The 18946-nt window shown below is 42.9% G+C and overlaps 2 protein-coding genes across 4 annotated transcripts in view; both read left to right on the top strand.

The window, feature by feature from the left end:
- The first annotated feature begins 212 nt into the window (after window positions 1-212).
- Window positions 213-11114, top strand: rnf10 (ring finger protein 10). The gene is made up of 17 exons (XM_028578949.1): window positions 213-766; window positions 1663-1841; window positions 2024-2229; window positions 2310-2400; window positions 3134-3318; window positions 3488-3624; window positions 4441-4595; window positions 5812-5937; window positions 6135-6384; window positions 7745-7878; window positions 8091-8208; window positions 8316-8417; window positions 8510-8647; window positions 8783-8874; window positions 9021-9078; window positions 9730-9897; window positions 9994-11114. The coding sequence occupies exons 1-17, from the start codon at window positions 604-606 to the stop codon at window positions 10065-10067; spliced, it is 2376 nt and encodes a 791-aa protein (XP_028434750.1). The 5' UTR covers window positions 213-603; the 3' UTR covers window positions 10068-11114.
- A 798-nt stretch (window positions 11115-11912) lies between these two features.
- The window catches only part of si:ch73-138n13.1 (calponin homology domain-containing protein DDB_G0272472), a 32689-nt gene continuing 25655 nt past the window's right edge, over window positions 11913-18946 (top strand). For 2 of the 3 annotated variants that reach the window (XM_028578656.1, XM_028578654.1), the window contains exons 1-4: window positions 11913-12262; window positions 14097-14190; window positions 16319-17670; window positions 17787-17877. In XM_028578656.1, the coding sequence (XP_028434457.1) occupies window positions 16427-17670; window positions 17787-17877 (1335 nt within the window). In that variant the 5' untranslated portion in view covers window positions 11913-12262; window positions 14097-14190; window positions 16319-16426. Of the gene's footprint in view, window positions 12263-14038; window positions 14191-16318; window positions 17671-17786; window positions 17878-18946 lie in introns of all 3 variants that reach the window. The other variant, XM_028578655.1, reaches the window with a different exon arrangement.

The following is an 18946-nucleotide window of genomic DNA, read 5'->3' as shown; positions in this document are numbered from 1 at the left end:
ATGCACAGATACATTTCTATCGCGATCAGCTGACATAGCACAACCTATAAGCATTGGTTCAGGATATTTTACTAAACCCGTTTTATATGTAATGGGTTTATATATATATAAAAACAAACCCATTACATAGCTGACGAAAGTTTTAGCACTACATTTCCCACAATACTTAGCTGGGCCTCTACTAAACAGATTTGCAAGCGGTACAAGAAACATCCGGGTCTCTCAGGTTCTTGTTTGGCGACCCGTCGCCATTAAAGCAAGCTCGTTGTAGCGGATATTTTTCTTGGTCATAATCTTTGAATTGTCACGTTTTCCAGCTTTTGGAAAACATTTAACGCCTTGTTAAGGGCATTTTGTTTTCCTTAACAAGTACAAACCTTAAATTCGGGGGGTCTTGGCCCCGCGTGGCGAGCTTTCGTCCTCTCTTCCAACAGCCTCCATAACTTGAGACGCCGAAATCGTGTCTCTTATTTTTTCTCTGGTTGTTTTATTGTCAAGATGTCACCGTGATGGGGTCTCCGCGTTTGACAGAAATGAACCAGGGCCTTCGTCGCCTGACCCGCACTCACTGCAGCCCGCTTTCCCCTTTCGTTTTTCTGTTTGATGCTAGAGAGCTCAGCGGCTCTCTACCCGGAGCTCGGCCCCAGAACCGCTCACCGCACGGAAACAAACATGGAGAAAAACCCCAACAGCAGCACCAACACCAAGGTTCCACCCCGTTCCAGCTCCACAGGCCCAACACCGGGAGATTCTAAACCTAAAACAGGTGAACGTTCCTCCGTACACAACATAACGTTACAGTAATATTCATTCGGGGGTGTCAAACACAACCTCTGCACTTGCAGATAAACACGCACTGTCCCGGGGCCTGCTGGGGCCTAGCAGGAGCGCAGAGCTTGTTTATCTCGTTTGGCTGACGTCGCTGTCAAAACACTTGGCCCACAGTCAGAACTGGAGCTAATATTTCCCCATTTGTAATACCATTTGCCCTGTATTTATGTACCACAGTTGTCATTTGCATTATACAGAGACACAACTTCTGCAAAAATAAAGTTTTACCTCTAGCTAGCTAGTTGTTCAATTTACATACCAGTCTAATTGTGTGACCGTTCAGTGGGGCCACTCTGAATGTTAATGTACTCTGAACAAAATGTACAGATATGTGCAATGTAGTAGCAGTGACATTGCATTAGTAGTAAGAATAATAAAGATATATGCAGTGTATTAACAGAATATATAATAAGAAAAACAATATGGATATACTGAATGAACCATATAGACAGATATGTACAGCTGTGTGCACTGTTAACATAAGAGTAGTAAGAACAAGTGTATGTGCAGGATGAATAGTATGAAGAGCAGTAGAATATGGCTATGTATCTGGTGTAATTACAGTATGTACATCTGTAGGTAAATAAATAAATAGAACAGGTGTAGGGTAGTGCAAATTGTCCAGGAGGGAGGGGGGGCTTAGTAGGTTAAATTGTCACCGGGATGCAGAGCTAGAGTTCAGTAGGGTGACAGCCGCAGGAAAGAAGCTTCCTCTGAACCTGCTTCCCCTTTAAGAACTTACAAACCATGTATCAGCAAAAGGAAGGATTGTATAATACTACTGTATAATATTACTGTATTCATGTTGATTTTTATTTTTTTTTTTCACAGAAGGAAAAAATAATGGAGGCTCCAAGCGCTACAGCCGCAAGCGTGAGCCCTCCTGTCCCAAAACCGACAGTTTCCAAGGCACTCGTCACACCAATTCACAGAAAAGCAAGAATTTTGACAAGAGACCCCCTCAGAGAGGTGGAGGACGACAGTATGGAGTTACAGGACGGCGTGAGGAGGTTGGTGGTATTCTTCTATTCTAAGGATTACCCTTATTTTTTTTTTTTTTTGAATGTGAAAACATTTCAAAAACGAGCGATTCTCATCACGATTTAGAACTTTGAAAACAAGCACAGCATCAAGGTTTAAGGTTTAAGTTCAAATATGTTTTACAGATTCTTATCCACCTCTGCCTCTCCAGGTAGCAGAGACACGCCGGGCCGAGTTTAGCCCGGCTCAGTTTGCTGGACCGAAAAAAATAAGCCTCAACCACCTGTTGAACTTCTCCTTTGAACCGCGTGGAGGTAACGGTGGCTTCGGAGATGGAGGCCCCTCTGGTTGGGGCCGCCGAAACAAATGGGGCCACAAGCACAAGCCCTTCAACAAGGAGCTTTTTCTGCAGGCCAAGTAAGCGGCCCCTCCATACGATACAGAACATGAAATCGATACCTAACATGTGGGAGTTGCCTAACTTTGAGTGTTTTCAGTTGCCAGTTTGTGGTGACTGATGACCAGGACTACAAGGCTCACTTCACTGATCCAGACACTCTGGTCAACTGGGACTGTGTGCAGCAAGTGGTGAGTGGCTGTCCTCTGCTGAGCAGTGCTACCATTACATGTGTATAAGGACTCCTGCACGCTGCGTGGCGTGTCCCTTTTTATTTCGGCTCCCATGTTAACCGGTTAGAGCTTGCACACTGCCTGCGTGACACACTGTACGTCTCAGGCGCCGAAAACACATGCATGCTAGAAATGGAACCGACGCCTATTTTTCACGCGACACGCAAGCGTGTTGGAAGCGTTTCCAGGCAAAATGGAATAGGAAAAGATGTTTATACGTCATTTAGACACGAATGCATTTAATAAATGACATTTTGACGTTTGAAAGTCTCTGACATAAATGCAGATATAAATGTAATTTAAAAAAATAATAATAAATAATTATCGATTTTCAAATATTGCACCTATCGATACAGAATGAAATATTCTGTAGCCTATTTTGCCGTCAATACTGCCAACGTTGTCTTTGCTGTAATCAAATCAGTATATATTTATGTTTAACGCTAAGTATACTACTGCTTGAGTGCAGTAAATTTCCACAACTCTCACGTGACATACATGTGTACAGACAAGGCCAGCAGCAGCAGCGCCGCGTCCGACACGTTTATGGTGTGCAAAGACAGAAAACGCCACCCAGCCGCCACGCGACAGAAACCCCACGCAGGCAGTGTGCAGGAGCCCCAAGAACGAAAGACCACATTCCTTTACATCCTGATGCACGCGATGACAATCCTTTTGTGCACGTCTACAGCGCATCTACAGTCATGAGGTGCCGTCTTGCCCCATCTGCCTCTACCCTCCTCTGTCAGCCCGCATCACCCGGTGTGGACACATCTTCTGCTGGCCGTGCATGCTGCACTACCTGTCTCTTAGTGACAAGAGCTGGTCCAAGTGCCCTATCTGCTATGAGGCGGTTCAAACCGCTGACCTGAAGAGGTAAATAAATAATAAAAATAAATAAATTGAAAAAAAGACAGCAGTAGGAGAGGGTTACATATTTCTTTTAGAAGGCTTAACATGGAAAAACACTGACGCCTTCACAGAGCAGCAGTTTTAATTTATTTTGGTTTGGTTGAGTGTCATGACAATTGGTTTCTTGTTGCAGTGTGGTCGCCATGGAGACCCGGCAGTATGTGGCTGGTGACGTAATCACCATGCGCTTGATGCGGAGGGAAAAGGGGGCTCTGGTGGCCATGCCTAGCTCTCAGTGGGTGAAGGTGGAAGAGCCTGTTCGCTTTGGAGGTGAGAGACAGGCACCTTGTTTATGAAAGGGATTGTTGATTTCCTTTTTAAAGGTCCCATGACACGGTGCTCTTTGGATGCTTTTATATAGACCTTAGTGGTCCCCTAATACTGTATCTGAAGTCTCTTTCCCGAAATTCAGCCTTGGTGCAGAATTACAGCCACTAGAGCCAGTCCCACAATGAGCTTTCCTTAGGATGTGCCATTTCTGTGTCTTTAGCTATTGAGGAGGAGAGAAGGGGGGACAAAGTGGAGGGTGGGGGTGTGCCCTTGACCAACTGCCACTTTGCTTGTTTGCAAGTCATGATGTCTCTTTCTCATGGGCAGGCCAAATTCTCTGGGTGGGCAAAGCAGAGAAAGGGGAGGTAACCTTTCCCCTTATGACCTCATAAGGAGAAGATTCCAGATCGGCCCATCTGAGCTTTCATTTTCTCAAAGGCAGAGCAGGATACCCAGGGCTCGGTTTACACCTATCGCCATTTCTAGCCACTGGGGGACCATAGGCAGGCTGGGGGAACTCATATTAATGTTAAAACACCTCATAAAGTGTCATTTTCATGCCATGGGACCTTTTAAGCATCATGGTCTTCAAAATGATTGTAAATGGCTGACTGAAATTCTATAGCACCTGCTACATACAGACTTTTTTTTTTTTATGTCCTCAAACAAGTTGGGTTATGTTTTTGAAAGATTTCCTACTGTCTCTTGTAGACAGAAATACAAGAGAGCCATTTCCAGTGTTCTATACGTGTATATCTCCCAAAGGGGACGATTCCCTTACTTCCCATTCAACGTGTGATGACGCATGTTTTCTAGATGCAAGTCTTAGCCCGTACTCCAAGCTGCTGCTGACCTCCCCGACGCAGGTTCTGAGCCTGGTGGCCGAGGAAAAGGCTGTCCTGGAGGCTCAGCTCAGCCAGGAAGGGGACGCCCAAGGCTGCTTCATCCAGAGCGCCCTCTGTCTTTTGCAGGTAACTGAAGCTACCTGCCTCTCTGTGACACCAAACAATTAGGTTATTTTGTCTGTAGTCATAAATGAAGCAATAGACAAGTACACTACCGGTCAAAAGTTTGGGATCACTTAGAAATTTCCATTCCACTCCATTCCAGACACAATACCTGCTGAGATCAGTTGTATTGTTTTTTTTAACCAGGGCAGCAGTTTTCAGATTACATTATGTGCTTACATAATTGCAAAATGGTTCTCGACTGTTGTAGACAGAAGTGGCTGAAGAAACACTTGAAATTCATGCTTTTTGGTCTAAACGTCGTACCCAAATTAAAAGTGGTACAGCTCCCATATACTTTGACACTCAGGGGTGTGCCTGATATCATTGGAAAGGTGATTGATGTGGGTTTGTTTGTGTATTTGAGAAGTGTTGTATTTTGTAGTTTTTTGGCTTTTTTATTTGCACTTTTCAAATAGAAATAAAAAAAACGCACAGACATATTTGTAGAAAAGAATTCATATAAAATCCATTTTTGAGTCTTTTAGCTTCTGAATTTTTTTCTGTAGTAAGCTGAGACGTGGCTAATGCTGTGTTGTCTGTCACCTGTCAGATGTGTTTACAGAAGTGTATTTTAATAATTTTACAGATTTATAACTTGGACAGAAATAAAAAATCTCCATTCTAGCCTCTGTAACTCTGTGTCAGTAAGGCCTAGAATCACCCTGACACAACTTGAGTGTTTCCTTTCCAATGATATCAGGCACACCCCTGAGTGTCAAAGTATATGGGAGCTGTACCACTTTTAATTTGGGTATGACGTTTAGACCAAAAAGCATGGAATTTCAAGCATTTCTTCAGCCACTTCTGTCTACAACAGTCGAGAACCATTTTGCAATTATGTAAGCACATAATGTAATCTGAAAACTGCTCCCCTGATTAAAAAAAAAAAAATGCAACTGATCTCTGCTGGTATTCTGTCTGGAATGGAAATTTCTAAGTGACCCCAAACTTTTGACCGGTAGTGTACATAATTGACAAAAGAAGTCGCTGTAAAAAAAAAATGAGTGCGTTCAACACATCAGCAGGTTTAAAAAAAAAAAAAAAAAAAAAAGCCCCACTGAAAATGGCTAACACGTAGGTTTTTAAGATGCCATTGAATGTAAAATCAGTTCATTTTTCTATTGCAGGTGTAATATGAATATATTTACCTCTTTAAGCTAATGTCTTTATGGTTTAGGAGCGAGAGGAAATGCTGAAGCAGCAGAAGGCAAATGTAGGCGACAGCCTCGACCTGTCCTCTCTGACTCTGGAAGAACCTTCTTCTCCTGTGGAGGAAGTGGTTACTATTTTTAGCAGCACCAAGGTGAGTCTGAAAATGCATGTTTTCAACGTTTTTGTTTTAAAAAATATTGTATAATGGGATCCAATTATTTTTCTTGCACGTTCTTCCCCAACGTTGTAGCTTCTACTTTTCTTGCGTGTTTTTACTTTTGACATGGTATTATGGGTATACTGTACTTGTGATTAGTAAGAGGTGTCGGTCTCCTTTCCCTTTTGTAGCCTGTGCTGCAGTACAGCTCGGCATTTGATGACGAGGTGGCGGAGGTGGCGGAGGTCCCAGAGGACGCGGCTGCAGAGCTGCCTGCCATCCCTGAAAGTATTTTGGAGAGTGTGCTGGAGGAGCCTCCAGAGGCTGTGATGGATGCAGCCCCAGAGCCCCAGCCTGATGAGGAGAGCCCTGCCAGTCAGGCAGAGTCGGGCCGCCCTTCAACCAGCGTGGTGCACGGACCCTTCTACTATTTCTACCAAGGTGGGTAATTCCTTTGCCACGTAAGGTTTCCCCTACCTACCGAAATCATCTGGCAAATCTGGAAAACACTCTGAAAAGAATGTAAACTGTGTGTAGTACTGTTTTGTGGAGCTAAACCTTTTGCTCTTTTTCACCATTTCTGTGTCCAGAATTTTTGGGCTGCTTTGAATCATGGTTCGATGACGCACTGGAGTCATCCTTAACAAAACTCCTCCCCTACTATATTTATTATAAAAAAAAAAAAAACTACACTACAATACCACTAAACATTTCGATCACCCTGTGTGAGCGGTGTGAGTTTGCCACATTCCACAAGCTCTCTTTGCTCTTTCAGTCAAATAAAGGCATGTTAAATGACACATTCATATGAACACAAGCAAAGTCATTCAGATTTAACGTGAGTGGTTAATAACACTTTACCCAGTTTTTAAGAAAACTAAATTGCTAACTTCCTGATTACATAAGAACCAACTAGTTGAATCTAGTAAGACCTGGGACATATCTAGCCTCGTGAGACCGTCCTGATCTCGCGAGCTCCAGTTTTCCCCTCGCAGATCAGTCTGGCATCTTGAGGCAGAGAAAATGTGGAGCCGTTAGCCAAACGACGGGGCCAATCAGCGTTTGTTTTGAGGTGGGTTAGGTGGTGATAGACAGATGGCTTATCCAATCAGCTAACCAGTATTTTCAGACAGTGGTAGCCGCTCGCTAATGCTTTTTTTCTCTTGGATCCTTCTTTTGGAATATGGTCCGGGAACCTGAAATGGTTCCTTTTATTCCTAAATTCTCGTTACACAAACGGCAAATATCCTTTACTGACATGTTGCTTGCATGCTGAGCTAACGAGCTATGCTTTGCCTGCAGCAGCAGGGGCGGGCTTGTGATTGTATTTTCATACGCTTCGTGGATCTGATTGGTTGATTTGGCCCGTCTATCACCAACATAGGTGATAGACAGATGGTTCATCCAATCAGCTAACCAGTATTTCCGCCCCTTCCCAAAAGTTCTCCAACGGAAAGTTCCCAGATGGATATGCCGAGCAAATGCGAAGCAATCCATCTGGCAGAGTCAGGTTCGGACATATCGGCTGTTCATAAAAAGCGGACAAATCCTGTTTGGTTAGTAAAAATCAGAATGAGGTCAAATTAACGTAGTTCAAACATAGCTGGAAAATCTTGTACATATTGGTCAATGAAACAATGAAGGGTGTCTTGGAGTCGTCCATTTAAAAGTGCAGGAAGCTGTTTTTTCTTGGCTGTATGGGCGGTTAGTTTTTCAACCCTCCGCTATTTTCAAGTTTCAGTGTGGAATAAAAACTTTTCCTCATTACCTTCTCCTCCCTCTCCCATGTCTCTCCCTCCAGCTGATGACTGCCAGCAGATGTTCCTGCATCCTGTGAATGTACGCTGTCTGTTGCGTGAATACGGCAGCCTGGAGGCCAGTCCGGACTCCATCACTGCCACAGTGGTGGAGATAGTGGGACAGACGGTCACTGAGGTCAGCAAAACAAGGAAACCCAAATTGCATGCTATTCAGATCGTTTTGGTGTATCTGTTTTCAGCAGAGGATGATGGATGTTTTCAAGTTTTAGGCAGTATTCTACTCCTGTAACCGGTGTTCTGTATCTCTGCTTAAGACGTAACTTTACATATTTAGAAATGGCAAACCGTATGTTGCTTTTAACGAATTTTTCATGCACGCCTCTGCAGGAGATCCGCCGTCGGCATCGCTATCTGGCTCACCTGCCGCTCACGTGCGAGTTCAGCATCTGTGAGTTAGCCCTACAGCCGCCAATCCTGTCCAAAGAAACTCTGGACACATTTGCAGGTCAGCACACTTTGCCTGTTTTCAGAATTTGAATTTGCAAACGTAGCTAAGATTGTAACCGAATGAATAACTGAGTGAATCGTATACGTTGTCCTCCAAACTATTAGATGACTTGGAGAAGAGAAAGCGCCTGAGGCAGAAGAAAGTGAGGGATGAGAAGCGCAGAGAGAAGCGAATTGAAATTGAAGAGAACAAGAAGCAGGGTAAATGTAAGTACAGCTACTCGGGTCACAACTCAAGATGTAACAAATCTCAGAGATATCAGACTGAGGTCTGTATTTGTGCTCGCCCCCTCCCCCAGATCCTGAGGTGCATATTGGGTTGGAGAACCTTCAGCATTTCCCAGCATTCGGGTCTCCGCCTCATAACAGCAGCCTCCCAATGCAGCCCGACTTCACATTTGCTCCCTCTTCACCCCTCAGCTGCAGTCCTTCCTCTGGTAAGAGCAGCGCCTTCCTCAGAAAGTTATGATTCAGTGCTATACATTGAATCTCTGGCTGTATATGGATTATATTTAGGCGTTCAAATGCTTAATTAAGGCATTGTGAGTTAAGCATTCCTTTTGTTGTTTTAGATGGGATGAGATTCCCAAGTCTGAATGGGCAAAGCTCTTCACCCATTGTGGGTAGTGTGGAGGATGACTCCCATTGTATGTCCTTTGCACAGGTGTGTATGGCAAACCCACCAATGCCAAATTAGCAACATATTTGAGATAAGATTGAGATGTCATAAGGGAAATGCATCACAGAAATTAAGCGCTAACGTTGTAGCACATAACTTGTATACTTGACGTGGTCCTGTGTCCTGTATAGATGCTAAGAGATGGGAAGGCCAGAGGTGATGCTGGGCCCAGGATCACTCCAAAGAAAGGTAGTGCAATATTGTAAATGTTGTGGTGACTTGAAAATGTAAAGTTACAATTAAAACAAAAATTTAATTCAGTATTGTTTCAGAAACTTGTGGTACTTACATCAAATTGAAAGGTCAAGACAAAACGATATATCCACTGGACTCTGTAGTTGTAGAGATCATGTGTAGACATGCATTGTTAACATTGTAGTTCCTGCATGAATTAGATGACTCTACACAAACTGTTTAAAAATAATAATAACGGTTGAAATATGCTGAACTGCAGGCTGGCTCTTAATAGTGGGTTGCAGCAGTGAGCCCAAAGTTCATTGGAACAACTAAAATAATGGCGACAGTAACAGCCCACCTTGTTGTCAACTGAATACCAAATAACAAACCAATTGATCCTACTTAAACCGAGAGCTAGATCAAAATTTGGTGTTAAAGGAAAAATCTTATCGTAAAAATGAATCGCAGTGCTGGTGTCAGTTATACAGGGGTACAGCATGTGTCAGTTAGTACATGTAGCATGTACGGATTTAAGTGTCCAGCTGAAAGAACTGGAGCTTTGTGTGTATAAAGCCTGATTTTATTTAGTTTTTTTTACAGCTGTTGAGCAGTGTAACTCCCTGAAGGTTTCCTGAAGTCAGTCTTGTGTCTCGTGTCCTGCAGATCAACTGCTAGCTCCCCCAGCAGCTGACAGCGATGGAGAGAGCGACGGGTCGGATCGCGTCCCCGTGCCCAGCTTCCAGAACTCCTTCAGCCAGGCCTTTGAGAAGGCACTTCTGCAGCTGGACAATGGCGCAGCTGGTGCTCCTCCGCAACCTGTGGTTGACCCAGGTCTGGCATCTTAACAATCAACTGTATCTAGTAACTGAAAATGTGGCCATCTATTTAAAGCTAAAGTGTTCATCCTTGGTGTCTTGTCTTTTTCAGATGAGAAAGGAGGAAAGAAGAAGAAGAAAAAGCAAAAACTTCTGTTCAGCACATCCATGGTTCACACCAAGTAGACAACACTGAAGTTCATTTCTTCATATTCAGTTTCTTTGAGTTGATCTTCCCACTGCTTGTGTTTTTACTTCCATGCAGATCTTTCTTAGATCTATAAGCTATGGGGGGAAAAAAAAAGGTTTTAGTATGTAGCCATAGTTCTATGGGCTTGATCCATTTTTGGTTGACATGCCATCCGTTTAATTTACATTAAATGTACATACATCTTTTGTTGTACAACTAGGTCGAAGCTTTGCAGCCACCTCCTGAAGTCACACTGAAAGCCATATTGGTAACATTTTAATTGAGAAGTAAAGCAAGGGATATAACAACCTGTGGGGCTCTCATTATGTATGCTTTAGGCTTTTCATGGCTTCCAGATACCTGACTTGTATCACAGTGGTTTGCTGTATGATGTCCAACTTTCCTGAAGTTGAACCTGAGTATCTAGGATCCCTTAGTAATATTGATAAGATAACTCTGGGTGCTTTATATTAGAGTTGCAGTCAGCCAGCTGCAGGTAAGTTGCACCTTTTTTAAATCTTTTCCATGATGCTCAGCGCTCAGACATCAATGTGTGATTTCAGCTTAGAATAGATGGAGACGAATACACTTCAGTGTTTTATCACATTTGGGCTAGTTTGAGCTTGATCAGCCTTTTCAAGAGGATAGATTTTTAGGATTGAGATCAATGCCATGGCATTTTGTAACAACATGAATACATATATAATTATGAGGAAGTGAAAACACAGTATTGTATTAAAGAGATTAGGTCTGTTGGTTCAACAGAACTCCAGTGTATTCTGCGTGGTTAAACCATAACTACGCACTTTTCTTCTCATTTCTCCTGTTGTCTTCTGTTGTAAAAGGTTTACTAACTTTTAACAATACTCCCACAGATTAATTTCAGTGTTGAAAATGTGTGAAATTAGAGAATTGCTGACATTTAAAGAAGGCTTTGAAACCTGAAGTGGATTGGAAATTTGTTTTGTTTGGGGTTCTTTAATTCACCTTTAATTTTGAGCAAGTGTAAGACTGGAAATGAATAAACAATTATGCACAATCAAGGAACTGTCTGTCTGATGCTGCTATTGGCTAATGCCAAGGACAATAAAGGATCATGGTATGAGGTCAAACACTACAAGTCACCTGGTGGCAGCCATATATGTAATTTAATTTTAAGATTATTTTTTGAGCATTTCCGCTATTAATGTAAAGGACGGCTAAGGTGTGAAAGGGGAGACAGAGAGAGGGGGGAAGATCTGGAGGAAATCGTCGCAGCTCGGACTCGAACCCTAGACCTCTGCGTCCAGGCATAGGTGCGCCTGCTCTACTAACTGAGCCGGCCACTGGCTGCCATATTTTGATGTAGTATTTCGTTTTCTCCACATGAGGTCCGTCCTGACAAGCCTGATGTCTTAATAGTGCAATCTATCATCAGCCACAGAGTCAGTGTTAGATTGAATGCCTGCTTAATGCCAAGCTAGACATGAATACAATGCATAAGGCTATTGAAATACATTAACTAGGGGTTCTTGTTCATTTAACAACAGGTCAATTGATTCAGACAGGCATTAGCTGAAGTTATTTTTTATTATTTTCTATTTATTTTTTAACTTTTTGAAACCGACAACGGGCAATTTTCTTGAAAATGGCCAATTATTTCTATATAGCTGGGATGGGATAATTGTCGCCCAATTGCATTATCCAGTGTAGTTTCAAGATAAAAGTTATCCACATTCAGCTCTACATCAGTCCGGAAGTCTGGGTGATTTGCCTTTAAAATACATGGGTTGTACCCATAGACTCATCAAAAAAGTCCTATATAGAATACAAGTGACTCCTTGGTCGACGTATGTACATTTAGGCAAACAAATACACACAAATACTACTTTGGCTTCAATGTTAGTTCAGTTTATAAATGGTTGTGCTTTGCTTTATTTTGAAAGTAATAACCGGAACATACACGTCGTGCTGGCTCACTTGACCGTGGTTTAGAGGCTAGTCAGTCGGCTTGTTCGGCGCTGACTAGTCTAGCCTGTCAACAACACTGCAACCTGAGACGGGATAGCTTTAAACCAGCTAAGTTAGCTACTCTGCTAGCCCCCGTGTTAACCAACTGTCACGACTCGTAATTGTTCCTCTCAGTTGGAAAGATGTGTTGTGTCTGAAGTCGTTTCGACAAAAGAAGAGGCCAAACGGACTTTCTCATTTGGTAAGTTGACTCCAGTGCGGATCAAGCAGCCAGCAAAAGACAGGTTCAGTCAGTGTTTCCATTTTGCGAGTCCAGTTTCTTGAGTTGTTAGCTTACCGTTGCTAGCCAGCAAGCTGTTGATGCCTGTTATCTTTCCTCGTATTTGAAGTCTCCGGTATCATTAGACAGTTTGAACTCTACGTTTGCTCTGAACGCATTGAGGACGTTCAGTACGTGAGGATAGTTTTTGTGCTTTAAATGCACTCGTGTTCTGAGCAGGCCAACTCTGTCTTTGCTCAATTCGGACCGCCGGTGCTGTCCGCGGCAGGACTGGAGGAAGAGCTAACACTTGTTGCAAATACTAGACTGAGATGGACTGATTTCAATGGAAACAGCCATTCTAGAAAATCATAACTGTTGTAAAAGTTATTTAGATTGTTATCGCTAGATAAAAAAGAAAACGTATCTGCATGGAACGCATTGCTTAACGGTATGTAGCATTTGACAGGTACACATTAAACCTTGCCTTTTGTTTAACTGTGGCACATTTACGGTCATGTTTAATTGTGCTTAACCCCCCCTTTTTTTTAAGACTACTTTCTGATGGCAACAAAGCCGAAAAACATTACCTTAATCTACCGGATCACGTCCTTATTCATACTGATACATATTACAGACTAGTTAAACTCTGCTTAAAGTATTGTTGGATGACAGCAGGCTACTCAAGTTATATAACTTTAGATGTTGCGCAGGTACATTGTACGTTTGGGATTGTAATGTAATGCTTTGCTGTACACTATGTCAGAACTTAACTCGAGAGATACATTCTTGTTGTCTATTGTCTGTGTTGCCCTGTGTCTGTATAACTGGCTGAACCAGGTTGATAGTAACACTCTGAGGTGAGCCCTACTCTCCTTCTGTATGTGCTTCCTGCTAGAAATCAAAGAAATGTCTCTGATTTCGCTGCACCTACTTCTTAAAGATACCTGCCAAAAATGTTTTAGGTTATTCAACATACGTGCACATGCTGGAAATAATACAGATATTGGACTTCCTGTCATTTGTAGTCAATTGTAATGTGTATTATGTGAAATACTCCTATAAGGCAGACTCTTTTTCCTAATCCCTGCTGTGCTGCTGACCCACCATCACAGTGAATGTTTGGCATTCCATCTTAGCCAAGGCGCTTCCTGTCAACATCTAAGTTCTAACTTTTCAAACTCTGTCAGGCAAGTACGAGTCACTGTTTCCTCGCTATCATTCGGTTGTCTTGTCCTTCCATTCCCATTTTTGATACAGTGAATTTATACATAAAAAATAGCCTAATCAACACCTGACCTAAGTAGTTGAAACCTATTAGTATAACTTATCAGTTGATGTACATCACATGAGATGTGCAGAAAAAGAGCAGACATACAAAAAACAAATAATTGCTAACGTAGAGGGCAGCAAACATTGATTGTTACCAATATTTATAGTTCTAACATGCACAGATTTAATTTAAAAAGATATATTTACTAGGAGTATGCAAGTGATGGCAGGTGAGCAGTGATAGAGGGAATAATACATATAGCAGCATTTAGTCAATGACTTTCTTTATGCATTTTTTTTTTGTGTGTATGTCTGGACAATACGTTGTATGTCATTAGCTCAAATGTAAAGGTGTGCCTATGTTTACCCAACTCTGTGTCGGTGTAAACATTATCATCTCTTTGCGTCTGTATGGAGGCGTGAGAACACCACAGTGAGGTGTTTGGACAGCCCCGTAGCAGCTCTGCTGTGATTTCTCCTCCACAGCCTTAATCGCAGCAGTCTCGACGAGTGAAAGCTTGTGTGCTTTGTTGACACTCTTAAGGCTCCTTCAACTCCTTCCCCCTGTGTGATATGAAATCGCTGCTTGGTTACAACAGAAGCCAGAGCTCTACAGCAGACGGTGGACATCTGGTCAGGTATGATATGCTGGCATTATCCCCACAGCAGTATTTCATATTTTCTTTTCCACAAGAACTGTTGCTGGTCTGTACAGTGAAATATCTCGACACAGCAACATGTGGAACACATTATCAGATGTGAAGGAGTCTCTTAAAGGGCTAACACAGACGTGCTTGAGTTGTAATGTTTTCCATCTTCGCTTTTTTTTTTATTTTTATAGAAGCAACTGATACAACTGATTATCGTCATAGCGTGTCAAAAGAATGGAGTCCGATGATCTCCAGTTATCTCATATTCATCACTATAGAGATGTTTTGGATTGAAGAGTCCAGATAAGCATGTGAAAGTTCATTAGGGGAGGAGCTGAATCTTAAATGACAGTCTGGTGTGAGTTTTCAGTGGAATCCCCCATTTACTGCCTGAGCCTGATTTGCCTGTGTTACAACAACATGGAAATGAAAACCATGACATTGTACTGTTGTCATGCCCCTCCCCTGCCTCAGGATCCACCTTTTTAAAGGTACACAGTCCTGACTGCGCTAGTAAGTCAGCTTGATGCACTAAAGTCAAGCAGAAGCAAAAGTTGTACTGATTCCAGGCTACCGTAATGTTTTCTTTGGCATTAGGCTTAACTATTTACCACGTTTTTGAAAGTACAGAACATTATTTGTAAAGATAAAGAAACATAGTACAATTATACATTATAATTATAAAAAATAATAAATATATATATTATTTTTTTATATATATATATTTTTTTTATATATATATATATTTTTTTATATATATAGTTATTATTTTTTTAGAACAAAAACATTGAGCAACCAGCATTTAAACATCTACTGAAAGAGTATGCAAAGTATGTAGCCAAACAAACACAGTGTATGTAAAAATAAAGGAACACATTTAAATAGCCGTCACAGCGGAAACATATCAATTATGCAACAGGGACTGAAACAATGGTCCTTATTCAAATCAGACATTTTCATATGTTATTGCAGAAAAAGCACAGGTGTAATTACTTTTTCTGCTTTGTTGATTCAAAATGTCTACAGTGAAGAGGGTCTTCATAGAAAATTATAGTTTTTTTTTTTTTTTTTTTCTTTTCTTTCTTTAATCTAAAATAAAAAAGGGGTGGGTAGCTAGACTGGGTAAACCCAGCCTGATCTGCCAGCGATTTGATTTTCACCCTGCAGCTCAGGCTGGAAACCTGCACGTTCATCTATCCTGCTAACGTTACAAATTTGCAGGAACCAATCACAAACTGGCTTATCCACCTGGCACGCTGTTGGCGGGTTCAACAGGATGACGATAGAGAAGCGACCAAGCAGCTTCTTGTTTAAACGTTCAACAAGCCGGGCCACCGAAGCGCAGCAACCCGTTGATGCCGCTGTCGCTGCTACGTCACCTGGATCCTTGGTCTGATTGGTTGAAGGACTATCCGATTGCGTACAGAGTCATTTGAACTATGCCCGTTGATCACGCCTCTTGTGCAGAGAAAAAATAAAGAGCAAGCTAATGTTAAATCTTAAAAGATTGAGCTTGGTCTGGTGATAGCCAGACTAGTGGGTAGCGGGCAACGTATCTCAATAGTGACCGTAAACTTTGCAGATTTCCAAAATTGCAGCGATTTGTACAGAAATAAAGTGAGAGTACGAACATGTAAATGCAGGATGGATGGATGGATGGATGGATGGATGGATGGATGGATAAAGAATAACTAAATAAAATAAGAATAAAGAACTACAATAACAATGGCTCTGTACTATAGAAGTGCCCAGTAAGACAGTGTGACAGTGAGCCAGCATGCATAATACAAGGACCCTGAAACTCATCATTAATTGTACTGCTTACTCCTGTGCTTTTCCTACTGTGACCTATCAAAATGTCTTTTATCAAAAAAGGTCTATTGATATGAATAGGGATCGATAAACTGTATCAACCCTTATTCAGCTATCAGCACGTGTGCTTTAACCTGTCAGAGGGATCAATATAACCTTGCGTAAATATCTTGCTCACTTCCTCACTATGTATCGTTGCACCACAGTGTAAGGCACTCCCAGACAAAGTCCACAGGAAGGGCTAGATAGTGTGAGTGCTATGAGGCGAATTCTGAGGCAAATTCTTTTCTAATTACTTTTAAAGGTGCCGTTGAAGAGGCTGGCTGCTCAGGTAGAAGCTCAGACGGGGGAGGTAGGGAGATCAGTGGTGGGACGACGACTTCACCTGAGCCCCCTGACTGACTCCAGCAATATGAGCCTCATCGAGATCCCTTCCATCAACCAGTCCCATATCCTCTCTCCAGAACCTAACAAACCAGTCCCAGGCCCCAAGCCACGGCTCACTCCCAAACCTTTCGCCGTGGAGAGAAACCCCACTATTAAACCCATACTTGCTCCCAAGCCCCAAACCAAGCCTCGACCAGAGTCCACTCGCCTTCCTGGATGCAAACCAGAGCCTCCGTTCAGTCCAGTATCACCGGAACCAGTTGCCACAGGCAAAGCCAGCCCAGCGTCAATTAACCCCAACCGACCATGCCCTACCTTTTATAAAAGCCCTAATAAGTTGAACACTGGACAAACAACCAAGCCAATAGTCCAGCCATTTAAACCCACCCCTCCTCTCGACCCTGGAGACTCTAGCAAACCCACCCCCCCTGTAACCGCATTGAGGAAGAAGCCCGGCTCATCAAACTTGGCCTATTCCAAGAGCCTTAAACAACCTCCAGCTGCAGAGTGGTCTGGAAACACTAAAACCAAAGATGAAACGAAGCCGATGAGATCCAGCAAATGTGGGGTCTCCATTACCAGAGCCAAGTCCATGGGGTTTCTCAATCTGGTGGGGCAGGAGGAAGAAGAAGAAGAAAAGGAAAAAGCTAACCCTGCGGCCGCAGCACCACTGCGGCCGCAGCCCAGAGGCTCCAGGCCCAGACCTGTGTCAGCCATTTTCCTCGACAGTCCACCCAAGACCGAGACCCCAGTTCCCGCCCCTCGCTCTGCAAGACGGCCGCTTTCCGCTGATCTCACGGCCAAGTTTGAGTCAATCGGTCTGTCGCTGCACCGTCCATCTCCCAAGGCAAATACTAAGGAGAACACTCCAGAGGAGAAGGCGCTGCCACAGAAGAGAGAGCAGGAGAAAACCCCAAAGAGTCCCACGCCACAAAGCACCGACGGTGTAGCTCAGCCCGCTGTCTCAGACCAAAGCAACAAGAAGGCCGAGGAAAAGACTGTGAAAGAAACGGATGATGAAGAGAAGCGGGCAGTTAGCATCAAGTCACGAATCAGTCTCCTCCTCGATTCATCCTCCTCTCCCGGGACCGGCGTCGCAGGCCAGGGGTCAGAGCTGCACTCGCCAGTGCAGCCCGTCCCTGAAACCGAACCACAAGTGGGCGTCAAACAGCTCATCAAGCAGCTGATAGAGGACACAACACCAACTCAGAGCCCTGTTGTGAAACTACCACTGAAGCCCCGCCCCTTGCCCCTCGACCTGACTAAAAGGTAAGGGTTAATAGTGCTAGTAATAGGTCTCCTCAGCTTGCTCTTGTCCCATGTCTTTGTCCACGAGTTCCATTGTCATGCATGGCTTTTTGTCTCGTGTGATGTATGTTCATCAGGTTTTCAACCGAGAGGTCGCCAGACCTTGGCAGTGTTTCCCTCAGTGAGGCAACAGACCGCCATGAGATCAGCAAAGATCCTCAGAGGAGGGTAAGGAAGGGACTAAGCTTTGCAGGAACTGTTTTTATTTTTATTTTTTTTTTTTTTTTTTTTTTTTTTTTTTTTTGTGTGTGTGTGGCTCAGTCTATGTTTAACAGGCAAATGAGAATGCAGCTTAGTGCTGGGCAAAGCTTTCCTGTGCTATCCTCCTAACAGAGTTGCATTCTACTAACTAAACTAAGTGTGTTTCTTGCCAAAATAAAAACCCCATGCATATAGCAAAGGGAAGAAAAGACGAAACCGTCAATCAGGCCCTCCAGAGAAACGCGATTATGCGATCGCATAATTCAATGCATAATCAGCCAAAGTCCGCATATTTATGCGGGGGCCGCATTTTTTTGAAATACGCCGCACTTTCGCCGCATAAATAGCCGATTTCCGCGCAAAATATGCGGGGCTTGAATGATTTCATAATCCCCGCATTTCCGTTGCAAAAAAGTCACATATATCTTTGCAGAAAGTTGAAAAATGTTGCGTTTACTTCACACAAGAGCAGCCATTTTCCCCTGTTGCCATGGGAACGTTATGAAGTGAACCATCGAAAAGCAGGGTGTTGGGGAAATCACTTTTTTTTTTTTTTTTTTTTTTTCAAACCGCAGTTTTTGTAAGTTCCCGCTATTTCATCACATAAAATTGCATAAATATCCTGCATATTCAATCGCATTTTTTAAGAAAACGTGCCACATAATCAAGGATTTTTGCCCGCAACAATCACAAAAAAACTGTGTGCCTTTTTATACTATTATATTAGGCTGAATTGGTAAACCATGGTGAAATACACCTTTAACAAAACTTAAGTGTTAACATTTGTCATCGACCCCTGTCTGTCGGTGTTTAAAAAAATAAAAATAAAATAATAATCCCGGGGCGCCTGGGTAGCTCACCTGGTAGATTGCGCGCCCATATACACAGGCTCAGTCCTCGACGTGGCGGCCGTGGGTTCGATTCCGACCTGCGGTTCTTTGCCGCATGTCATTCCCCCCTCTCTCTCCCCTTTCATGTCTAAGGTGTCCTGTCACAAATAAAGGCCTAAAATGGCACAAAAAACAAATCCCTAGAG

The sequence above is a fragment of the Perca flavescens genome, chromosome 5 (assembly GCF_004354835.1).
Source record: "Perca flavescens isolate YP-PL-M2 chromosome 5, PFLA_1.0, whole genome shotgun sequence".
Classification (NCBI taxonomy): domain Eukaryota; kingdom Metazoa; phylum Chordata; class Actinopteri; order Perciformes; family Percidae; genus Perca; species Perca flavescens.
This window is presented reverse-complemented; position numbering and strand designations above follow the sequence as displayed.